Here is a 19,498-nt window from a genome sequence, read left to right as displayed (position 1 = left end):
CATCTCCCATGGAGATCCCAACTATACCTTAGATTCAAAAATTTTCATGGTTCCCCAAGGACTTCAGGTAAAGTCTAAACCCTACGCCCTGGCATTTGGTTTCAACCTGACATTCTATCTAGACTCATCTCTCCTGACCCTTTTTTACCTACCATGTTGAAATCACTATGTGAATATCTGCCTTTCTTATAATACTGTATTCTCCCTGAAGGAGGGAGATCTCTTATCAATATCCCCAAGCTTCAACTCTGGACTAGCACAAAAAAAAGCACTCATAAATTCCTTCTCAGTCAAAATGAATAGAATGCCAACACTAACTTTCATAGAGCCCCCATACTGTATCCCCACAGAACCTCTTCCTACATCTTTGCAAAGCTCTGAGCACCTGGACATTCCATTCTTGTAACCTCGAGGATCTTTCTGTCCTCCTGCACTTGGTAGAATCATGCTCACCCACCAAGTCCTGCTCAAGGATCACACAACGTGTGGCACCTTCTCTGATTTTCAGTGTAGAACTCAAGACTTCTGTCTCAAGGCTTCCTTTACGTTTTGAGTCTTTCATTTCTCTAGGTCTGGTCCTCAAAGATTTTATTACAATGTCTTATTTTTTATCTGTCTCCTTAGCCTGACTGGAAAAGTCCACAAGAATGAGGACCATAACTGTTTCTTGGCATTTGCAGTAACTAATTGCAAAATCCAGTAGTCAATAATTACAGAAACACGTATGTGTTGAATGAGCATGCAAATTAGTGATAAACCAACCATCATTTGGCTTAGAGGCCCTTGTGACAGTGGCTCCACCACCACACCAACCCTTTACTCTGGTGACTATGGGAGACCACACTTTCCATACCTCTCCCCTTCTTCTCCTGCCCCATCTTGTAGGATTTGGGTATAAGTGCTGGCAGCCGCCGGGCCATTCAACTTCTGCATCTAGATGCCTGAGCTGAGTAAAGACAGAGACCTGCTTTGATTTCCTCCTGGGTACATGATACATCTGATATCCTGAGAGAATCTCCATTTTTAGTCATAATCTAACCATTACCAGCAATTTAGGCCAGAAGAAAAGGATAATCAAATACTGTTGCTGGACAGCAGCACAGAGGTTCTCCTTGGGTAAGCTCCACACTTCTGAATTTTGCCCGCGTGAACAGTGGAGTTGGAGGAGGGGATCTATTTTTCTTTAGCAAAGCCGACTGCTACCCTAAGCACCCAAACCCAAATAGTGAGGCTGCCTTCATGGAAGATGAGCTAATTATTCCCCTTGAAGACAGGATATTCTAGACCATATAATCCTGAGGTATCTAAAAAGGACCATCACTCATCTAGTGTTGTATATAGACCAACCTCTGGGTAGGAAATGTATGCAAATATGTGTGAGACTTTGAGTTACAACAAACCGAAAATTATAAAGCCCAGGCCCTTGTCTAGGCTTACAAGTCACTTCATTTGAGGTCCTGGGTCCATGTTGGTTTCTTCACCTCAACATAAATGCTTCAATGCTAAGATCAAAGGACCTGAATCAAGGGGACCAAATCAAGCCTGACTGTACATGCTAGATCAACAGGAATACCATAGACATGGCCACACCCAAGACTGACATAATACATTTAAGAATGCCCTAGAATGTCATTAATGCGGAGTGCATATTTTCTTCACTAAAATATCTGCTTGCAAAAGAGAAATCAGAATACAGTATACAAAGCATGTAAGGATGATCACCTGATTCCTATTGATGTCAATCACTGTTTTATATCACCTTGCAAAATCTGTGAACTTCCCTAACATATTTAAAGGTTAGTAAATGTTTTTTTTAATTTTTTTATGTTTATTTATTTTTGAGAGAGAGAGCACAAGTGATGGAGCGGCAGAGAGAGAGAGAGGGAGACACAGAATCCAAAGCAGGCTCCAGGCTCTGAACTGTCAGCACAGAGCCTGACGCGGGGCTTGAAGCCATGAACCGTGAGATCAGGACCTGAGCCGAAGTGGGCCGCTTAACTGACTGAGCCACCCAGGCACCCCAATGTGTTTTATAACTTAAGTGCAAAATTTATCATAATGAAATAGAAGGAACACAGCCATTTAACCAAAGTCTCCAAAACCATTTATAAATAGGTTCCAAATACAGCAACAGATTAAAAAGAACAGACAACATAAATCATTGTTTTCTCTTATACCTAGCCAGTTACCTATTAGGAATTGATGATTTCAATAAAAATAGAAGGTTACATAAGCAAATGGTTGAAAGTGAAATAGAGCTATACATTGCCCCGCAATGCATAACTCTTGCCCATTGGTTTTTCCCGCTCAAGATACTAACCCGAGACAAATCCGCCCTTTTCTGTTTTTAAGAAGACTTCTGGGGAATGCAAGAGAGGAAAAGATGAATTGGTTATGTTGAGTCACTCAGCTTGCTATTAGGGCAACTATGATGAGGTAAGAAAAGAACTTACTGAAAGGCAAATACTCCTATTTTAGGGACTTGAGTCTCTTTTTTCACATGAAAAGAGGAAAAAAACTTTTTGTAGCTTTTAGATTTGTTGACCATTTTTCTATGATGGATATGAACAACAATTCACATGCACTGAGCTAAGCCATTGGCCTAAAGCATTCGATCCCAATTTTCCTTGAGCACTACTACAGTGGCCAAAAAAATCCTTAGTTACAGAAGTGCTCACGAGGACACACACACTCATCTATGTGTATACGCTCCTCACCATCACCACCTTCCTCCAAGGAGGGCCTTTCAGAAATGACTTGCTGTGGGTGCTTAAAACCTATCACTCACAGAGCCCAGGTTGGTCCTGTGAAAATTAGCTATCATAAGGCCAACATCACTGCTTTTGACAGCTGTCTTAGCAGAGACCCAGACATACAGTCATGCCTCTGCTTGCTCATGCCATGGTAGCTGTGTCAATTTGGACACCGACTGCTGGCATAACCCGAGCAGATGCAGAACCCATATGTGCAACTCCAGATAAAATTTCCAAAGCACTGGCATCTGGATGTCAGCTTTTCTTTCCTGGCCCCACAGCTGAATGTTCTGCTAGACCTGATTGTTTCTCTGCTGGGGGTCGGTCTGCTCCCACCCTGTTGTATTCAGTGGCACTTCTAGACTTCTGAGTGTTTGAAAACAATAGCTAGATAATCACCTTACGCTGCAGCACACCAGGAATTTACCTGTTTCATCAGCTTTTGTATGTACAGGAAATCTGAAAAATATTGGTGCCATTTCTTACTTTTTATAAATTAAAAAAACAAAACAAAACAGCACAACTCCAAAGATCAGGAACATAGAGCACTGCGTCTATAATGGGTACTGGTAACCTTGTATTTTTATGTACGAAGTTTCCAGCAGGGAAAATTAGCATGAAAATAAAATGCAGTGTGGCAGATAAACTTGTGTCCGTGTTTCTCTGATTCTGTGGCAGCTTCTCCACAGCACTCGAACAGCTGTGTGGCACAGGCACCTACCTCGGAAAAAAAGCAAGGGAGGGTCTTTATCTACACATCACTTCTCTTTACTTGCTCCTTTGCAAATGAGCCATTGGATGAACGTTTCCTTCCAGGTGGGAGTAACAAATGAGAAAAAGAGATGCTTCCCAAGTGTGAATCATCACAGATTAAAAATTCTAAAGCCTTCCTCCAGGGAGAAAGAATAGCTTGATAATAAATTGACAATGACGTGTCCTCCCGCTCATCTGTGCCAGCCTTCCCGAAGCAAAGACCCTCCCTTCTCTGCACACCAAACCTACTCCTTTTTCAAGGGACGAACAGAGTCTCCATTCTGATCCCCAGTGTGTGGCCCAGGCCTCAGTGAGGGAGAACGGAGTGAAAGGAGCTTTGTTTGACTGTTAGGAACTCCATCAATTAACTTTCTGGGTGATAGATGCAAATATGGCACATATACTGCTATCTCTGACAAGAACATGAAACTGATTAAGACTTAAATAAATATTGTACGATGATATTGTTTTCAAAATACACATAGAAGCTTTAACACTGCGTGCTGACTTCCGATTCAAATGATTTAATCTCAAACTAAATAAAAATCTTAAAATCTGTCCATTTTTTTAAGAAATTGAATTAAAATACAGAATTAAAATACACCTTTTCAAGGTTTTATTTCGTTTGTATCTTAAGGTTGGTGCCTTCATTTCACAATGAAACTAAACCACTTTTATCAATGACTATATAGAGATTGCATAAAACAAACCTGGGCTACCAAGCATTTCAGCATGAAATAACTTACATTCGGTGTTTTAAACTTATTTTACAAAACATGGAAACTCTCAATCATGGCTATTTTACACACATAAATAGAAAACAATGAAGGCAAACAGAGCCAAGTACTCCTTCAGTGACAACATGTGGATCTCAAAGTTTATTTATTATTTTTTTAATACTCTGGGGAACAGCTGGCATGTATTTTATTCCCAATATTGTCTTCTGGCAGAATGATTCATGTAAATAAAGTAGCAGATTAGCATGTTGGGAAAAGAAACATGCAGAAGGTTAAGTTTTTCCAGTTCTGAAAAACTCAAAAATAAAAATCCCTGCTGGGTATTTTAGGAATGTAGATGAGTTGACCAACCTTTAGGAAGTTGGAAAACCTCTATTCCTTTGTTTGGTATTCTTCCTAAGTGCAATCATGCAAAGCCTTTAGAAGGAATTGTCCTCTCTTTCAAAGGGGTTTGACTTGGGCACAGTTAATCATCACTGTGATAAAGCAATTAAAGGTATTCATAATTAGGACTAAACCAAATGTAAGTAATCAGAAAATTAAGGGGAAAATGACATTATGATGAGACTGTTTTCTTTAATGACCTCTTGGCTGAGAAGGACATTTTTACATTGGTGCTTAGGGACTTCGAAGCATAATGCATTAACCCTACTAAGATCCCAACATGTAAATGTCTTCTTCAAGTGACTGCAATACACCTTGGAATCAAATAGTATCTCTGACTTATTTAATTTTTTCTAAGTTTATTTATTAATTTTGAGACAGAAAGGTGGGGCAGAGAGAGGGAGAGAAAAGTCCCAAGCAGGCTCCATGCTGTCAGCACAGAGCCCGATGTGATACTCATTCCCACGAACACGGAGATCATGACCTGAGCCGAAATCAAGTGGTAGATGCTTAACCAACTGAGCTACCCAGGCCCTCCAGTATCTCTGACTTCTTAACAACACTGCCCAAAACAGAAATGCAATTAAAGATCAATCTGCTGTAAGTTAAGGTGTATTTAAATAAATGTGTTTAAATAAATTCAAGTCATTCTACAAACATATTGAGCACCTACTGAAAGTACAACACAGGAGAGGACACAAAGATGAACAAGACATGATTCCAATTTTCAAATTGCTTACAATCTACTAGGAGATACAAGACACATATGCCAACCGTTTAGAGTTTTTTCACAAGGGTACATTCATGTATATCTAAATGGAGAGTTTTTAAGTATATGCGTGATAGCTGGCCCTGAAAATGGTATTCTATTTCCTAAGTTTTAATTGTAAATGAATTCACTGGGATTCTAGATCCAATCTCCAGACCTACACCTGTCATTCCAGTTTAGAATACAAAAACTTATTATGAATTCTTTGAGAGAAGGAATAACACCTAAATATTCTCCATAGCCATATTAGCTGTGTCTTATATACAGTAGGCTATCTATGAATACTTGCTCAATATGAATATGTTGAGGGTCTGTATTTTTCCTCTGAACTGGACTACATTTAAGAGGCTAGTTATGGGGCACCTGAGTCGCTCAGTCTGTTAAGCGTCCGACTTCAGCTCAGGTCATGGTCTCGCGGTTCCTGAGTTCAAGCCTCGTGTCAGGCTCTGTGCTGACAGCTGGGAGCCTGGAGCCTGGAGCCTGCTTGGGATTCTGTGTCCCTCTCTCTCTGCCCCTCCCCTGCTCGTGCTCTGTCTCTCTCTCTCTCTCTCAAAAATAAACATTAAAAATACTTGTAATAAAGAGGCTAGTTATATAGGTTTCCTAGGTTTTCTATGTATTCTGTTTTAAAAAATACTGGACAGTGATCTCAGTGGCAAAACCTGTCCCCCCAACACCATCTCCCAATTATAATAATTCAGGACAATCCTCAAAGATCAAGGAAACACCATCTACAATTTAGATATTGATCAAATTAAGTAATATAATCTCCCTTTGGATTAATGCTAGGAGTTAAAGATCTCAAGGTTAATGCAGATGTTAGTGGCAAAACTGGGATTTTTGTTTAACTAAATGGATTTTAAACTGTTATTTTCAATGGATGTGACTAAGAGGGAAAATGCAGATGTAAAACCAAGAAGAATATCCTCTCCCACCTGTATTTTCATGTTAAGCATGGTACTCTTTGGGGAAAAATTACTTCCTGCTTTTTAAAGTTTCTTAAGTTTTTCTGAAAATCAGGGTAAATTCTTCAAACACAGTTGCATGAGATTCTATTAGACACAGCTTTGTTGATGTGGCCCAAAATGATTTTCCTCGTCTTTCAGCCTCTGCAGGCTGTCCCAAGTCTCCATTTCTGTTAATGACCTATTGCTTCTGTCTGATTCAATACAGCCCACTGGCTATGGAAATGGCAAGTCTCAGCAGGAGACAACAAAATGGTCAGCAAACAGGGCTGAGCCATGTCATTTTCCTCAAATACTTTCCCAGGAATGAAATGACAAGCTTTAAAATGTTGTCTTCTGCTCAGGGCAAATATTTCTTTATTAAACAAAAGTGCATGTCCTCTCGTTTCCATTCAAACCATAGCTTTAAGTATGTCACTTGAAAAACTTTAACAGTAAAATGATTTAATACCTAATACTTCCCTTATAATTCTTCTCCGTCTCTTTCCCACGTCCACTTTGGAGTTCTAATACTGGCTGTGTCTGTCACTAAAGGCTGTGGGTCCTTAGCGAGGCACTTTACCTCTCTGGACTTCAGTTTCTGCATCCTTAAGTGGAAAAGGGTAACAGTACCTAATTCAAAAGATGGGTCAGGGGACCAAATGGGATAACGCATGTAAGCAGCTGGCTCAGCGAGTACCTGTCACACAGTTAAGTCTCAATAAATGTGTGCTAATATACATAATTATTATTCTTCCCAGATTTTGCATAGTTCCGTTTAAAAGTCTGCATCCATCCAAATTACTTTGTGCTCGGATCCAATTTTAACCGTTCAATTTTAGAGAATCCACAAGTTACTTTACTTTCCAATGTTCTTAGCAGAATGAGACGTTTTTCATACAAAGTTCCCATTCTTATTCAAATGAAATCCTTCAGATACTCTACAGTGAAGACTGAAATAAACAGTGGCAAGGGAGGTATCCCACCAATTTCAGTGCATGACACGTCCTGAGAGGGGACTGATTTATTTCAGTCTCAAGTTTTCCCCCAATATAACTACATCGTAGTCTTCAAAGAAAGCCAGGTTAGATGATTATCAGTTAGTTACCAGTCTGGCACATGCTGTTTAGTAACCTTCCAGTAGTTTGATCTGTAACAATCCGATTCCTTCTAAAAAGAAAATAATAGAGCTTAACTGTGAATCCAGGGAAACTCATCATTCAGCCAAGATAACTGGTACCAACCCAAAGGACCAGGCCTGGGTACTTTATATTTAGAAAGACCCAAGAATGTCTTCCAGAAGATTAAATGCTGTCTAAATTCTGGATTGGGCTTTTACATTCAGTCCACCTAAATGTGATCTCAAGAGAGGATACAGTTGATCTTACTATGCATTATTAAATAGTTACTGAGTTTTATCTCCTATGTGACTACAATTCTAAAAGTATAATTTAAAATGTCATTGAACTATCCTTACGGATTAAAGATGCAATTAAAATAGTCATTGATATTATCATTTGCCTTTGTATTTATGTAGAACTCACAGACTTCCCACTCAGAAAAAAAGAAATTTCTGTTTCTTTAGGTCAATTCTACCCTTGGTGTAATCTCCACACCAGACTAAATTTACTAAAACATGGTATCGCCCTAAACGGAAGTATGAGAGTGGATTATCTCAGAGGGTATTTTTCTGGTGCCCTGAAGGGTCACCTGCATTTTTTATATCTTTAGAAATCAGGCAAACAGCTGCTCTGACCTGACAATTCCTGCAGCAGCTATCCAGCCTCATGGGAATTTGACTAGGCTCTTCTGTGAGGGTAATTCTAACCATACACATTTTATTCACCCAGTATAAGAAATACTTATAATAATTTCACTAATTCACCCAAATGCTTCTTTTTCCCAGCAGAGGCAAAACAACACCGTATGGCTTTTTCTTCTCTTCCACAGGATTCTATTCTGCTCTCACAAAATAACAATGCGTCATGGATCTCTTACCTTGCAATCCTCAATCATCAGACCCTCCATCAGCAAGTGTCTGGGAAGTGACATTCACAAGGCACTAGCGGACCTAAAGAGCAGGAGTCTCCGTAACCTGGAACATCTGAGGCAGCTCCAGGGCTGGCCCACAGGTGTGTGCCTGCCTGTGGTAGAGCGAGAATGGAGCCTAGTAGTAACCCCTGGACCCTCTAGCAGGCCCCCTATAGAGCCTTCCTCTTACTAGTCCCTACAGATATCCATTACTGTGGTCTTTTAATAGACATAGTATTACTCAAGTCTGGCTCAGGAGAAGAAAACCACTTGCCAACATGTATCAGCCACGATGTGCTGTGTAATCTCTCTCTTGAAATCAGCTGTTTTTCCCATAACTGTTTTCAAAGGACAAGGATCACAGTGCCACCTCGCTTGATTTACAGAAAGTCAAATGTACAAAGGGAAAAATAACCTTTGATAGTGAGACAATATTTTATTTACTTTCATTTTTCGCAGCTGTATTTTTTGACTTTTCAACATTTTTTTCATTTTTTTTTCTGGAATTTTGCATGTTAGAGGTATTTGATCACATACGTGTGCACACATACACGCACAAAGTGGCACAACTACTTATGGAAGATTCTTCTGTAATAAACTCGGTCTTCAAAAGGCTAGTGAAGTAGACTGCAGATGTGACATTATCGTATAATAATTGTTCAATTATGTGTTCAATTTAGCTCTTATTGTATTTAGAGAATTTTTTAATATCTTAAACCAATTTTGATTCAATTCTTCTGAGCCAGACTTTCCCCAAGTGTTTTGTAGAAGCCCAGTGTTCCCGGATGCTCACAAGTGTCTGCAATCAGCTTAGTTTGGGAAACAAAGCATATCACTGCTCCCCAATCCACCCCTGCAAAGCTTTCCTCAAACCCAAAAGCTCACAGGGTCCAAAAGGCTTGTGAAATTCTGGATACTCAGCTGAGAAAGCAAGTCTGACGATATTGACTGTGATTTGGTTCCATGGTAAATGATAGTCAGCTGGTATCACTGTCTCCTGTCATCCACAGCTGATGCTGGTAACAAGAATATAATGTTTACTACCACCAAGGCCTACTCTAAAGCCTAAAAGGGCACTGTAATATGACCCAGATTTGTAGGTGTCTACATGCATCGGGAAATTATTCATATTGAGATTTGACACATAACCCTAAGATATGCTAAGACCTCTGTCCACTTTGAAAATTGGAAGTACAATTATCCTTTTGCTCCACTTTAATCTCCAAATAACGCAGCAACCCTTAGAGCCCAGAAAGAAAGATGTGTTTCCATACCTTCGACGCAATCTTCCTGTCAGCACACACTGAGCAAAAGCTGTGCAACCACAACATTGCTGCTCTTTTTCTTCCTCCCTGACCTCGAACATACGTGACCATGCTACTGAACTCCTATATTCTAGCGAGGCCCCTCAAAGACTCCCACAGAGACCCACATGAACATCAGACTTAAAAGTGGATGTGTGTGGTGAGTGAGGGTGGCGAACCATGTAACAGTAAGTTTGTAGGCCCAAGAAGTGCTGGTTGACCAGCTCCAAGCTGGAGAATCAGATTCCCACCTGTTGCTTCAGGATGAAGCCCAACTGGGCCAACTTCTGTTAAGTAGTCATCATGCACCAGGTGCTGTGTATAGTATCTCATCTAATTCTTACAGCAGTCTAGGAGGTAAAAATCACTGCCGTCTTCATTTGGGGGTGAGAAAAATGAGGCTTCGAGAGTGTAAATAAATTGCCCAGATCTACACAATCAAGATCGGGGGTTTGAATCCAAACCCAGGTATAACTGATTCAAAAGCCTCTAGTCTACATTGTACCAAACTGTGTTGGTCCGTTCTGTTATTGGTCTTCTCAACTTTTACTGGGAATTCTGGGAGACAAAACCATGACTCATATTTGTATCTCAGCGTTTTCTCCACTCTCTGATGCAAATAAGGCACCCCATAAATATTTACTGAACCCTAGAATTAGTATTGAGATTCATTGTCTCATTTTCCTAGATTCTGGCCCCCCTCAGGTAATTTTGTGATCAGAAATCCCTCACTGTTACCACTAGTTCTAGTCATGTAGCAAAAACCTACATCTTCCCTCCTCAGTAAGTTACCTCAAATCTCTCCCCTTCCCCACACCTCTCATACTACTTCTCAGTGAACGATGCCTTTTGTCTATTTTGCAAATCAAAGTTAGCAAGGTATCTGAAAACCTGAAGGTATATGTATGTACCTGTCTTACAGGTACGCGTGCCATCGTAAAAATCCTGCGAAGTTCTTCCTTCGGCTCTTGATGTGGAAAGATGCCCATTCTGGCATTACAGGTAATAGATTTTGTGCAACATGTATGAGGAGAATCATATGTGCACTTCAAAGTCTCCGCCACACAATTTGGTAGCAATGGATGATGATTGCTTTTACCTTCTGGTTTTTCGGGACTTGCAACTGGCTTATTTCCACTTTTCTAAGCAAATCAAGGTGACTGTACAGTATGATGAGAAGAATAATGGCATATCCCATTTTGGCCTAAAGGAAATGTTGATTCTGGAGTCTCTTTATGAACTCTACTTTTTCTAGTTCCTTCTAGGTTGCTAATGAGATTATTCTGACAACTCCTTTGGTTGTTCAGAGAATGATTTTCATTCTCAAGGTGAAAATATATTCTTACTACCAAATTTAGAATTTTTACCATTAACTAGCTTACACTACCAAATATAAACACCATTTATGTAAACTGATAATTGACATTGTGTTCAATAAAAATACTTAACTTGCTTTTAACCTGAGAGGATTATATTAATAATGCTCCTGTATTCCTGTATTCGTAATGATACTGATAAATATTAACATTTTTCCTCAAAGTCTTGGGCATGATTCTGGACTACCCAACATACAGACAAATATTAGCAGAAACTTCAACACATTCTATATATCAGGTTTCTGGATTAAGCACTTTTAACTGTACTATCTCATTCAATCCTCACAACATGCCTGCCGTTGGCTACTATTTATGATTTTCTCCATTTTCAAGATGAGGAAATTGAGGCATAGAGAGGGCAAGAGATGGTTCTAGGTCTACACAATTACTAAGTGATGAAATTGGGATGTGAACTCAAGTTAGCTGGATGCCCAAATCCATGCAATAAAAGAATCTTCCATACTCTGTCCCGCATCTAGAGGAAATGGATACAAACCGACCTGGAAACAGAGAGGTGAGATGAAGCCCTAACTCTGGGGTTAACTCTGATTTTGCTAATAACTTTTTTTTCTTTCATTTACTCAACGGTTATTTCTTGAGCATTTATTATAGGAAAGATTGAAATTTTACACTTAGAATATTCTACTATTACCACTTGTTCTGGCCCACCTCTGAAGGATACGGGAAACTTATACTACATTTAATGGGATTTGACCTTTTTATTTATTTTTTTATTTAAAAAAATTTTTTTAATGTTTTTATTTATTTTTGAGACAGGGAGAGACAGAGCATGAACAGGGGAGGGTCAGAGAGAGGGAGACACAGAATCCGAAGCAGGCTCCAGGCTCTGAGCTGTCAGCACAGGGCCCGACACGGGGCTCGAACTCACGGACCGCGAGATCATGACCTGAGCCGAAGTTAGACACTTAAACGACTGAGCCACCCAGGCGCCCCGGGATTTGACCTTTTTAGAACAAAGTTTCATGACTTAGTTTTCCAAAGTATGGCAAATCAAGAGCCTTAATGTTTCATATGTATGTTTCATATGTGTATACATATGTGTGTGTGGTGTAATACATACCACACACGCATGCACACACACACAGAAACACACACACACACACAGACATGAGTTAAGGCAGCAAGGATTTTTTTTTAAGGACAGGTTTTAAACTTTCACAAGCATAAAATATTTTCTTACACTCAATCATGAATATGATTTTATAGGACTTGTTAATTTTTAAGAGTAAATCATACTTTTTCCCTTAAAATGCAATGCTCAGGCAATACAGTACTGTGAAATAATGGTTTGGCCATCAACTTCCACATGCTTTCGTTTTTCAATTTTGTGAATGGGGATTTTGATAAAATATACATTCTTTGGTTAATGTGAAGACCAGTGAGCTAATCCTTGGCAAACCACACTGAGATTCTCCACTGAAACCAATTTCCTAAGTATAAAACATTAATCTAGACAGAAAATACATGTGAAATGCAGAGCAATGCCTGCTTCATCATGGCCCGGCATCTTCAAGGACGTGTGCATTGCCGGTAGGAGACCCACATGACTCCTCTAACATTCATTTGTCAAATTAGATAAAGGACACACACATCTCTTTTATAAACCCTCTTTCAAAAGTTATGAGTCACTCATCTACGTTTTTCAGTTTAAACTCAGGTCAGTTTCTAATAGAAGCTGTGAATTAGCTTCCAACATTAAAAACATTTTCCTATCAATGCTGATACCTTATATGAGGTAAGGAAGGGAGACAGGTGAACAATAGAGTTAAGAAATTTCTACTTCTCTTTCTTTTCTTTTTAAATAAAAACACTGTAAACCTTACTTGCAATTGTTTTACAGCTCAATTGATAAGGTGTGTTCCTTTTTTTTTTGTTCAAGAAAATTTAAAAGCAACTAATTTAAATATGCAAAATTATCTTGAGTTGTTCATACAAGTGAACTTAAAAGCCGTGCAACACAGGAAAATTAAGTAATTATGCCTCCAAGTTATTTACTGCAATTAAGCTCATTTATCATATGCAAATTAGTGCAAACTGGTCTCATTAGTTACTAAATTACTCAATATGAGCTGAACAATGTAGCACTCCAGTTTGTAATGAAAAATCCCTGTAGAGGCAAGCAGTATCAATTAAGCTAATTTGCATATGCAAATATATTCACTAACTTTCTCTTTTTCTATATTTAGTTTTACATTTTCTTACCATTCTGGATCACAGGGAGACCAAAGGGTCTCTCACCTTTCTCTCCTTCTTCTATCACGGCTAAAGAATACCACTATTATTTGAAGTTCTTGTATTTTATTTTAGCACTGATATCCAGCAGGATGTCACTTTGCCAACAAGGACCACCAGGAGTAAGAATATGCAACTTCTTAGAGATAATCATTTCTTTTGTAAGTTTCAAGAAAATAATAAATAAGGGTGAAATTCCAATTCATCAATAAAATGGAAAACAGACTTGAACATTATCATTCTCTTTCATAGATGTTTTAAAAACAGTGCCATCAAATGTAAAATGAATGTTGGCTTGCCTAGGCGGAAGCTTAAATAAAATAATTTGGATCTTTGCAGGCGTCAGCTTTGGAGCTGTTTTAGGAATTATTCACTTCGCTTTGTCCAGATGTTCGAATCGTACTACTCAACCTTTTCATAGTCTCTTGCCCAATGAGATTCAAGGAGATGCTTGATACCAATACATTTGGCATTCTCTACTTCCAACCTCGACGTTGTTCTAGACAGCTTCCTCTGCCTATACAGCTCATCTCTAAAGAATCGTTTTCTTAGTCTTCTACAACTGAACCAGGCCTAGAGATGGGAGCAGGACTGTGCCTAGAATACTTGGATAATAACAAAGATATAAAATGTCACAAGATACTGTTTATTTTGTTTTCCTTACTACACCAGCTACAAATTTTTAAATATTTCTGGCAGGCAACTTAGATGTTTTCTTCTAATAATAATGCTGCAGGACCAAAATAGTATACAGACAAACTAGACAGGACTCCAGGATACGTCCCTAACCAGTCTTCACAATGTGATGAATAATGGAAACATGGACATTTCAATGTAAATCTTGATTTGATTTTTCCCCCAAATTTGATCCCAAACAGCTTTTTAAAAAACCTAGCCTCCTCTTTTACTTGAGATATGACTCTACTCTGTATACTATGGATGAGATGTTCAGAGAAAGAAAACCATCATGATTAAAATCTGACATTTTATTGAGGTATCTGGTGCCATCCATCTCACCCACATAAATCTATGACTGCTTTGCCTATCAAAGAGAAAAATAGCTACATTTGAGTTCCCTTCCTTCCCACCATTTTAGGTAAATACATACCTTAATTCAACTGCTCTACTAAGGTAATGGCCAGATTTATGGCCTTCTTCTACAAGAAGGTTGTTCTACCAATAAATGAGCCTTCCAAAAACACTCCCCTAGTTTTTCTGGGGAAGACAGGCAGTCATGCAACCATTCTTCCCAGCCTTTTCTGATCCACCAGCAGTCAGAGAAACTCAGGTGTTATAATCCTACAATGTTTTTGATGGTTCTCCCTTGGTCTCTCTCAGGAGACCTGTCCACAGGATCCTCTGGTAGCTTGGGGCTTGAATGTTTTAAGAGCAATGCAAAATTTCTTCATGTCCAGAAATATTGCAGGGTCAATGACACAGATATGGGAGGGTTCATGGAACACGGCCAAGCGCAAAGTGACACATAGATATCATGCTTCCACCATTATCTCTCCTTAGGGCATTTCTTAAAGAATATTCTTTTTATTCTCCCAAGACAGCTTCAATAATAAAACATGTGGGTACTTATTAGGATTGTATTCATCTAGCTCACAAAATTATATTGTAATATCTACAACTAGTTAGGGCTAAAAACCACTTTTCACTCACTGATATATACTTATAGTATGTAATAGCTGCTAGCAGTGATCTGTATTGCCCAATGTAATATAACATATATGTCTCTCTCTGTGGTTCACCATAATGTGCTAATAGTGAATACAAACGTGAACCTTAAAATCTTCCATGTACAAGGTTTGATGTGATTGTTTTGTTTTAACACCTGTGAGGTGAGTAAAGCAGCATGACTACGGAATATGCAAAAACAATACTGCAATTTTAACTAACAATTATGTAAGCATTATTTACAGAAAGAAAAAAAAACTTAAAACCGTCTGCTAAGGGCATGCAAATAATTAAAGTACTCCATTCATAAATCTGCACCTAAGGGAAAGTCATTCTACTAGTTAATTTTATGGGGTACGAAGATGATATTTGTGACTATTTTGTGTTTCATTAACTCTGATAAGAACATATGAATATTCTATCTGATCTCTAAATTGGGAAAGTAAAAGTAAATATCACTCATATTTCTTGGTATTAAGGAAATCATGAAGTGGGAATAACAACGCCCTAAGAGAGCTTCTAAAGCAGGAACCAAATGGGTGCTTAGTCACATATACTATATTCAGGAAAGATCCCACATAACGACCTGAAGTTTTTGAATTTTTTTTTTCTTAGCTTGTGCAAAAAGCACAATTCCTAATCCTGACCCCTTGCCCTTCTGCTCCTCATCTGATTAATACAAGTCAAAGAAGAACAAAGTGAACTAAAATGACTTGACTCAGGCCCAATACATACACTCCACAGTCCTGCATGTGCAAGGCTGGCATCACCTGAACCCTCAACTCTCCTGCAGAAGATCCCTCTGCCTTAAAAGTCATGCCTGAAACAGCTACAGGTTCACTGGGGCCGTAGTACTGGTCAGAGTCATTTTGGAAGCTTTCACGGGAATGATGTGAATGGCCACCCCCGAATCGCACAGGGCACAGCCTAGGCAATGGCCTTGCCTCCACCCACCAGTAGTAGACCATTAAAGTGGAAAATAACACTGCAGCAGTTAATTTTATATTGATAAAACACCATTAAGTTAAATGTTCCCCCATCTCAGCAGGAAAGAAGTCAAACTGTAGAGGACACAACATTTTTATATTTTCCTTAGAGAAAAATGGCTAATAGGATATACGTAGCAAAAACACACATTGCAGTCCGCAGGATGGGTGAAGCAAAAATTAACGAGTCTATGTTCATCCCTCACCCCCAACTCTCTACACAAAGGAGTCCTTAGCCCACCATCCCATGAAACGTCACTGGGGACACAGGCAGCAGGGAAGCCTGGGCACTTGGTGCAGAGAAATCATAGACATTTTCTGAGCCCCATTCTGGCATTCTGAACTGACTTCTATGTCACCTTCCAAATGCCACGGTTCCCATGCCTACTTTTTTGACCACACAAGTTTTTTTTTAATTTTTTTTAATGTTTATTTATTTTTGAGACAGAGAGACAGAGCATGAACAGGGGAGGGGCAGAGAAAGAGGGAGACACAGAATTGGAAGCAGGCTCTAGGCTCTGAGCCATCAGCCCAGAGCCCGACGCAGGGCTCGAACTCACAGACCGCGAGATCGTGACCTGAGCTGAAGTCGGACGCCTAACCGACTGAGCCACCCAGGCGCCCCAACCACATAGGTTTTTAAGAGATGTTTGCTAGGGAAGGAAGGGGAGGAAAGAGCAAAGAAAGAATTCATCCCTGTTCTCATGAAGTACTTCACCAGGAAGTCTCCAGACTTCACCAGGAACCCTCCTGGTGAATCAACCAGACTTCACCAGGAACCCTCCTGAAGGAAAATATGGAAACCATCTTATGCTTGCAGACCCAGTGGGATATTGTTCAATGTGGTTCTGACAAAGGTCTAGGGGCTCAACAGTCTCCTGCAAGGAGGGAAGAAAACTAAGACAGCTTAGAGGAGGCTTTTCTTGTTACTATGACTTTCCAAGCCCTTCTTACCCACAATTCTAATATTTCATTTAGAAGAATACATACAGCTTTTCCCACTCCTTAAGTACTGGTGTTAGAATCAAATGATATGAAATTCTAGTTTCTATGACAATTTCAAAATTATCTACTGCAACCATGCTTGCGGGCCTGAATTTCTTGAAAGCTTCCCTACCAGGATACTTATGCTTCCCCTTGGAGCCAAAGACTTTGAACATATTCCAAATGTGGACAGCCCTATTTAGTTTTCTTGAATAAAGGTGATTTTTTTTTCATCCATTTCTCTCTTCCGCACTCTGAAGCCACACGGAATAGCTAATACTTTTTTCACATGACATCTTCAAATAGAGAGGACATTAATATCCCTTTTAAATCATGTCTTTTCCAAACTAAATTTCACTAAACTCTCTGTGCACTCCTCATGTAACATGAGTTTCTAGTTCATGCACCAGTCTTGTTATTCTATTCCAAATGACACTCAGTTGTCTATATTTTTCTTAAAGCATGTTGTCTAAGTTGGGTGTGACCAATCCTAAGAGCAAAAGAACTTAGCAGCCTCATTCTAGAACCCTTATTCTCTCAATGATGCCAACTGTTGAACTGACATTTGGGACAACCATTATATATCCTATTTACATTAAGCTTACATTAAACTCCTAAGTTTTGCATTTTATATTAAATTCTTGCAGCTCCCAAGTCACCCTTCCTTAAAGATTTTGGACTCAAATTTCAGAATGGATTGAGAGGATAATGATCTGGGGCTACTGTTTAGACCATTTGTTTCAGTGACTAAGTCTTATGCACTGATTGCTTCAGAATATAAACTGAAGTCATCCTGAATCACATCAGAATCTAACAACGTATACAGCATGGCTCATACAAAACTTACAAAGGAGATTCTGAACAAAGTATGTACAGGAAAAAAGGAAATAAAAATTTAAAGACATAGGAAGAAATATCCCCTCTGTATCCCTGAAACCAATCTACCACAAAGGAACTGCAAATGTGTGCATGATAGAATAACAAATCCCAAAGTGTACTTCAATAAACATCAGCTATATAGGAACTTAACAGACATTAGCAGAGAAATGTCAGAATAAACAAAAATAAGCCAAGTAAGGATTTTCAGGGCTTCAATGTGCAAATGTAAATTGTGACATCTCAGACCTAAGGAAACATCAAAATTATCTCAAAAGTCTGTTAAAAATCATAAACTTCTGGGCCTCACCCTGAAGATTCTGCTTTAGTAAGAATGTGTCCTTCAAACAAGTATCTCAGTTGATTCTGAAGTTGCCAGCCAATGAGCCAGCTCACAGAACCACTGAGATTTGACCAGGGAGAATCTGATGCTCACAGTTTTCCTGGGTACATACTCTCAGAAACAATATGCTAGATCCAATGAAAAGCATAACTAGTTTTTTCAAATAAGCTGCCTACATAACCCAAACGTGTCTGCTTTTCTAATCCTATATAAGAAACGTATCTTACATAGTTTAAAAAAAACAATCTTTGGCCATGTCAACATTTATCCTGGTAGCAGAAACACCGTAAAACAATTATCCCTGGATGTGTTGAACTCACGGCAACGTCGTAAGGGGAAATTGTTTTGGAGTAAGCGAGATGCTGAGCTTGGGATGCATCTTATCCAGGACTAAATAACTGTAGTTCTGTCCTCGTAACCCTCGCATTTACTTGTCATGGAATTCATTGGCCAAATCAGTTATTATTATTTGTCTCCTTTTACTTAGAAATGTACCTTAAAATTTCATTCTGAGAAAGCTTATAATTTGGGGAGGCAAACGTGAGGATTGAAAGCGCTTATGAATACAAACTCAAGCAAAGAACAACTGAAATTTGGCAACACATAAAAATGTCACATTACTGTCACAACAAAATTTTGCTCTTCCAAAAACAATATATATAGCTCCAAAGACACACACATATATCCACTTACAAATGCAGCACACACACAATCATTCTGGGAACAGCCAGCTACTATACATTGCACATCAACTGAATAGTGCAATTTATCTCAATTATTACAGCACAAATAATACTTGCCCTCCCTTTCTCATTAATATTCTCTCAAGAGATGGCTTTCTAAAAAGAAAAAAATAAATTCATAAGAATTTCATAATTGCAACATAAAACAATAGTCATATACACAGCTAATATCTAAAAATGTATTTTAAATCAAGACTAAACACATGGATTTTTCTCAATAAAATATAAGCAAGCTTCTTTCTCTTTTAGTTACCTGCAAAATGTGACTTCCCAAATGTGCTTCAAATACTTCAATGGCCAGTGCACTGGGGCTTCTCCTTCGTTGTGCACCTATAACTTATTAAAAAACAAAGAAGAAGAAAAAGAAAGAAAAAAGAAGAAAAAAAGTTAAGTTGGAGCTCTGAATCGCACCTTTTAATTTCTAATTACATCACTCATCTAGTTACTACACGAAACATCTGAAAGAAACAGCCTCGTGTTCATTTCGATTCTGCGTTGCTGAGCAAAAGCAGAGACTAGGCTAAATTTTCAACTCAGAATATTAATTTCTGCAAACACTAACCAACTACATTCAGACTT

The 19,498-nt window shown here is 38.8% G+C and overlaps 1 protein-coding gene across 2 annotated transcripts in view; it reads right to left on the bottom strand.

The window, feature by feature from the left end:
- The window catches only part of NPAS3 (neuronal PAS domain protein 3), an 849,973-nt gene that overhangs the window by 419,727 nt on the left and 410,748 nt on the right, over positions 1 to 19,498 (bottom strand). For both annotated transcript variants that reach the window (XM_047074637.1, XM_047074638.1), the window contains one exon: positions 19,173 to 19,249. In XM_047074637.1, the coding sequence (XP_046930593.1) occupies positions 19,173 to 19,249 (77 nt within the window). The remainder of the gene's footprint in view (positions 1 to 19,172; positions 19,250 to 19,498) is intronic.

This window comes from Lynx rufus, unplaced genomic scaffold (genome assembly GCF_022079265.1).
Source record: "Lynx rufus isolate CCGP_SWC_20201006 ecotype Redwood Valley unplaced genomic scaffold, mLynRuf1.p SCAF_13, whole genome shotgun sequence".
In the NCBI taxonomy this organism is placed as follows: Eukaryota; Metazoa; Chordata; class Mammalia; order Carnivora; family Felidae; genus Lynx; species Lynx rufus.
The sequence above is the reverse complement of the archived record's forward strand: the minus strand, read 5'-3'. Positions and strand labels throughout refer to the sequence as shown.